Raw genomic sequence first — 5,973 nt, forward strand, 5'->3', positions numbered from 1 at the left:
TTTTATAAAAATAATATAGGAGTAAATTTATTTTAAAAGTAGAGTTTGAAATTATATTAGAATTCTTATTTTTAATTATAGTTTTATAAATTAAAATTAATTTAAAAAAACATAATACTTTTTACGCATAATATTTTATGAAAACGGTGCTATTTTCAAATTTTATTATCACTCGGTCTCAACTTTGTTAGCTTTTTAATCATATTCATTTCTATTATTTCTATTTTCATTTAGGGTTACTAACATTTTTCTCTGTTATTTTATTAGATTTTAATGGTGGTTCCTTTGGACCTATTTCATTAAAAAAAATTGTAGATTTTTTATTCATTAAATAAATTTCAATTATTCATTGCAGAATTTATTCGTTCTCCAATATTTTGACTGTATATAAAGAAAAGTAATAGATTAAATTTATCGCATTTTCAACCCAACTTTATGAACATAGGATTTTGCATTGTAACGTTCCACAATAATATCACTGTTTAGTTTGATTAATAACATCTAAAGTTTCAATTTACCTAAAATATGAAATGTTTTTATATAATTTTAACAAAATTTAAAATGTCAGTTAAATACTTACGAATTAATTAATTATTAAATGATTGGTTTATTTTTTTTATTATAGCCTCTTAATTACTTATATATATATTTTTCATTTTCAGAGAATAAATCCTATATATTTAGTTGAATGGACTTTTTCTTATGATCATGAAATAAAAACGGAAAGGGACACAAAAATCATGACATCCTAAAACTTTTTCTATTTTTAGCTATAGAAATGTGAGAAATTCTCTAATTTTAAAGTTTTTTTTAAGTATTTTCTATATAAAATATTTTGTACATCTATAAATTAGAATCCTCTGGCAAAAGAAAAGACAAGCAATCCATTAAAGAACCCTGAACAAATAAATTAACAGGAGGAAGTAACTACAAAATGGCAAAAGGACGCTGCATTGCTGCAGCTCATTGTGTCCTCATTGCCATTCTTGTTGTTGCAACTACCGTTAGTTCTGATGATACAACACCAATACCGGCGGATGATTCTAAAGTAAGTAATTGGTTCAAAACTATGGTTAAGCCCTTGGTAAGTCGTAAAGGCACTTTAGATCCCGCTCTTGAAGCTGCTGAGGCCAAATCCAGAACAATTACTCTCTCAAAAGATGGAAGGGGGGAGTTCAAGACTCTTACTGATGCCATTAAAAGTATTTCAGCAGACAATAAACAGCGTGTTATTATAAAAATTAGTCCTGGAGTCTACACTGAAAAGATCCAAATTGAAAGAAATAAGCCTTTTATTACACTCCTTGGAGATCCTAAAGCCATGCCCACTTTGGCATTTGGTGGCACCGCTCATCAGTATGGAACTCTTTACAGTGCCACTATAGCTGTAGAGTCCGAATATTTTATGGCCGTTAATATTATTTTTAAGGTATTTATATACAAGCACACATATACATGTCTTAATTCTCACTTTATTTTGCTTAGTAATTTTTATTATTCATTTTTTTTATAGAATACTGCACCAGGACCTATTACGAAGAATCCGGGAGCTCAAGCAGTAGCATTAAGAGTTAGTGGTGATAAGGCAGCTTTCTATAACTGCAAAATGCTTGGATTTCAAGACACGTTGTGTGATGATAACGGGCGCCACTTTTTCAAAAATTGTTACATTGAAGGCACTGTTGATTTCATTTTTGGAAAAGGAAGGTCACTTTATTTGGTAAGATTATATATATATCAACATTTTTAAAAAAAATACATATATATATATATATATATTAGACAAAAATTAACTCTTATACCTTATTTTAAATGCAGGAATCACAAATAAATGTAATAGATAATAAGGGAGTGACATTCATCACAGCACATTCAAAGGAGAAGAAATCAGATGTTGTTGGTTACTCATTTGTACAATGCAAAATAACCGGAAGTGCATCCGGAGCATATCTGGGACGAGCATGGAGAGCGATGCCTGAGGTGGTCTTCTCTTATACTGAAATGGGTCGCGTTGTCAATCCTCTTGGATGGTCAAATAATAATAAACCTGAGAGAGAAAGGTAAATTAAATCATCTTTTACTTCCTAACTCTTGGAGAGATAAAAATGATAGTAAACTAATTAAGTTGTATTGTTTGAAATGCAGGACGGTTTTCTTTGCCGAATACAAGAATTCTGGACCTGGATCAAATCCTAAAGGACGTGTTAAATTCGATAAGCAGCTAACGGATAAAGAAGCCAAAAACTTCCTCACCCTTGGTTATATTCAAGGTTCTAAATGGTTGCTTCCACCTCCAATGTAATTTATATCTAATTATCACTTATTTTTGAAAATAATATAAACAAAAAAATATTTATACAAAATTCAATGCAATATATATTTAATGGCAAAAAGAAATATCATATTTTATTATTATATATTATTATTATCTTTTTGAAAGTATAATTATATAGGTGGGTATGAGAAATAGAATTATCCGAAATATTCATAATAAAAAAATTTATATAAAATTAAATATAATATTGTATTATTTCAAATTACTATTAATATTTTTCTCACATTTTTAGTAAAGGTAAGCAATATGCAGTATTGAAATATATCATTTTTTAAAATAAATTTAAAAATATAAGCCAAATTAAATTATGGGTACTTACGATTGTACAAATAAAAATGCAACAAACATTTAAAAATCTTTACTTTATATAAAATAAACATGTAAATTATATTAACATGAATAATTATAGCTCTAAAAAAATAATGAGAGTTTGTTGATGACCAAATACCATCACAAAAGTAGCTGCATATTCAATTTTAATTATTTTTATTTAACTTTAAAATACATTATTTTTGTGATTGTGTTTTTTAAATTTTTTATCATTTAAAATATTCGAGAAACAAATTATCATAAAATATTTTAATTAAAAAATCATTTAAAAAAATTAAAAAATGATTTTCTACATTTTAAAAATTTATGAACACCTCTATTTATAAATTTATTAAAATAATTTACTTTTTACACTAAAACTAAATAATAAAAAAATAAATTTTTTTTTTTATTTTTTATAAGTAAACGGAGCCTAAATTTTAAAATTATAATCATATTAAAATTATTGATATAATTATCTAAACCCATGAATCAATTACTTTAAATATTTGAAAGTTAATTAAGGAAATATACTGCTCTTTTCACATGATACTTTATGAAAAAGCTATTTCAATGTGCATGATTACTTTATCTGCTTTTGAAATATGCAAAATGTGCATGATTTTTTAATACTAATCAAATTTAGCGCTATTTAATATATAGAACATTAAAATTTTTATAACACACTAAATTTAAAAATAAACTGAAAAAAATTAACTAAATATTAATTTAGTTGAATTCAAATTTACATTAATGATGAATATACAGTATTTTTTAATTATTTTTATATTTCACACATAACATACGGTAAAAAAATCTTAATAAGAGAAAAAAATATGAGATTGTAGAAAATATTTATGATAATTTAATATTATAATGATAGATAGATAATTTTACTTAATTTAATTAAATAGTATAAATTAAAATAATCAATATATTTTATTATATTTTTAATAATAAAATCCTGAAAATGAATAAAAATTGAATATTTAATACAAAAATTACACATAAAAATGAATGTGATGTTATAATGTGATGGTTACACATAAAAAAAACTCATGTATGTAACATTATGTTATTTTATATTGTAATACATATATATGAAAATAAATTGAATAATATTTAATCGATTAAATTATGAAACTTATGAGTTATGACGTGTGCAATAAAACGTAACACTTATTTAAATAATTCAGTGAGGTAATCCGAAATAAAATTGTATTGTGGTTAGCTTAGTGTGTAACAAAAAGAATGCGAGGTGGTTAGTGTTCACAACAGTTACTTTGATGTTCAAGTCAATAAACTAAAGAAAATGATTAGTATAATATAATGCTCTGAACTTAAGAGTAGTTATTTAAGAACGTGTCCTTTATCTCTGTAATCACTAGCTTTTATACCGTAAGAGAGAGTTAATTATAATATTTTCTGATAATTCGATAATGATGTGGGCAACTAATCGATAAGATATTTCGCCAGCTTAATTGGTCGGTGATTCCATAATTATAAGTGTAGCGGGAATCTACTAGATGATATCTGCTAACAGTAACTTTATGTGAAAACTCGACCTCTTCAGAGGAGGGCGAGTCTTGATGAGGGATCGAATGTCACGATGTTCGGATCTTCTTTTTCCTCGGTGGGTCCGAGTATCATCTCATCAGACTCTTGCCAAGTGACCCTATCTTCGAGTGCTAGTACATGACCTTCTTTGGGTGATTATTATGTAACATCAAAGGTTCCTCCGTTGGTATTCGATTGTCAAATTCGAAGATGATGGTTGTCTTTGCGATCTGGAGCGCGTGTCTCATTTAGATTGGCCTTTTCCTATTCACATCACGTTGCCAGCCTTGGCAAGTTTCTGAATATTATCTAGCCTTAGCGCGTTTCTAGGCATAGCCTTGGCGAGTTTCCAGGCATAGCGCTGGCAAGTTTCCGAGCACTAACTAGCCCTGGCGAGATTCTGGGCAGCCTGTCGAGCTTCCATGCATTTTCCAGCGGTGGTGAGCTTTCGGGCCATCTCTAGCCCTTGCGAGCTTCTAGACATTTTCTGGCCCTGTCGGGCTTCTGTGCATTTTCCAGACCTGGCGAGCTTCGGGGCTCTTTCTAGCCCTTACTAGTTTCTGGACATTTTCGAATCCTAATAGGATTTTGGGTACTAACTAACCCTGGCGAGCCCTTAGGCATTTTCCTCCTTGCATACTTCATTTGTTCACTTAGTAGCCCGTCTTGTCTTCATCGATTGTCAAAAATTCTCGCCCGCCTATAATTGTCCTTCCTCCTTTGCAAAAAGTTTCAGATTTCTGGGAGTGATTATAAGAGAAGTGACAACTCCCTTGGGACTTTTTGCAAGATCGGACCAATGTCCGATCGCGTGATCTAGCTTGTACCCGTCTGGTGACTTGGGTTTGAAATGCCTACAAATCTTTTTGCGGAACAGAACCAACACCCGAATGGCTTGATGGATTCTCACTTTATGGCCTGATATGAGATGCCTTGTTATGTGGGACTGTTAGTGTATTTGCCCTAGGCCATTATCTTGGACCTTTTTGTATGTTGTTTTGGTTATTAATAAAAGAGGTTTTTATCATCATTATTATTTATTTGCATGTTATATAATAATGATTATCATCACTGGTTACTTATTATTATATTGATAATAATAAAATATAGCTAGTATGACTATTGATTGATAATCATGAGATGATTATGTATATGTTGATATAATTCAATAATCATAGATACTTGTTAGAGAACAAAGTATTGGATGGACCCGCATTGAGATCACTACATGGGTTATTGTCATAAGTGAATCTCAAAGTAGTTATGTCTTAATCCTTTGACTTGAGATTGTCATAGTTTCCAACATAAGGACTATTATATTTTGACATAACCAAACATTGTCTTTAATCGGACAGTCATAAAGGTTATGATTGAGCATAATAGAAATTATGTAGAGGATATTGAACAATCAAGATAGGATTTGTCTCTCTCTTTGAGAGAGATATCTTCTGGGCCCCTCGATAAGTGAGACTGAAAAATGCATGGCCGTACTCAAATGAATTGATAGTGTGATCAATATCATTTGAATTTATTAGTCTACTTAGAGATCGAGAAATCATAAGTTTGAACATTATAAGTTTAACATTGACCATGACTTATGTTCAAACTAGATATCGTGTGACAAAGGGATTAATACATGTTCTATTTATTAGGCTTTATCGGACTATTGATCCTCATATTAGTTGGGTAGTCATAATATCTTGCTAGAGGCCACTTATGACTTATGGGTCTTGTGGGACTGGGCCTATTGCCAATTAATGTGAGCCTATTAG

General features: G+C 29.5%; 1 protein-coding gene across 1 annotated transcript; it reads left to right on the forward strand.

Annotated features, from left to right (window-relative positions):
• The first annotated feature begins 934 nt into the window (after positions 1-934).
• On the forward strand, positions 935-2,302 carry LOC110614498 (pectinesterase PPME1). Its single transcript, XM_021756049.2, has 4 exons — positions 935-1,429; positions 1,514-1,720; positions 1,819-2,060; positions 2,146-2,302. Exons 1-4 carry the CDS (start codon positions 935-937, stop codon positions 2,300-2,302), a joined length of 1,101 nt encoding a protein of 366 aa, XP_021611741.1.
• The last annotated feature ends 3,671 nt before the right edge of the window (positions 2,303-5,973 follow it).

The sequence above is a fragment of the Manihot esculenta genome, chromosome 5 (assembly GCF_001659605.2).
Source record: "Manihot esculenta cultivar AM560-2 chromosome 5, M.esculenta_v8, whole genome shotgun sequence".
In the NCBI taxonomy this organism is placed as follows: domain Eukaryota; kingdom Viridiplantae; phylum Streptophyta; class Magnoliopsida; order Malpighiales; family Euphorbiaceae; genus Manihot; species Manihot esculenta.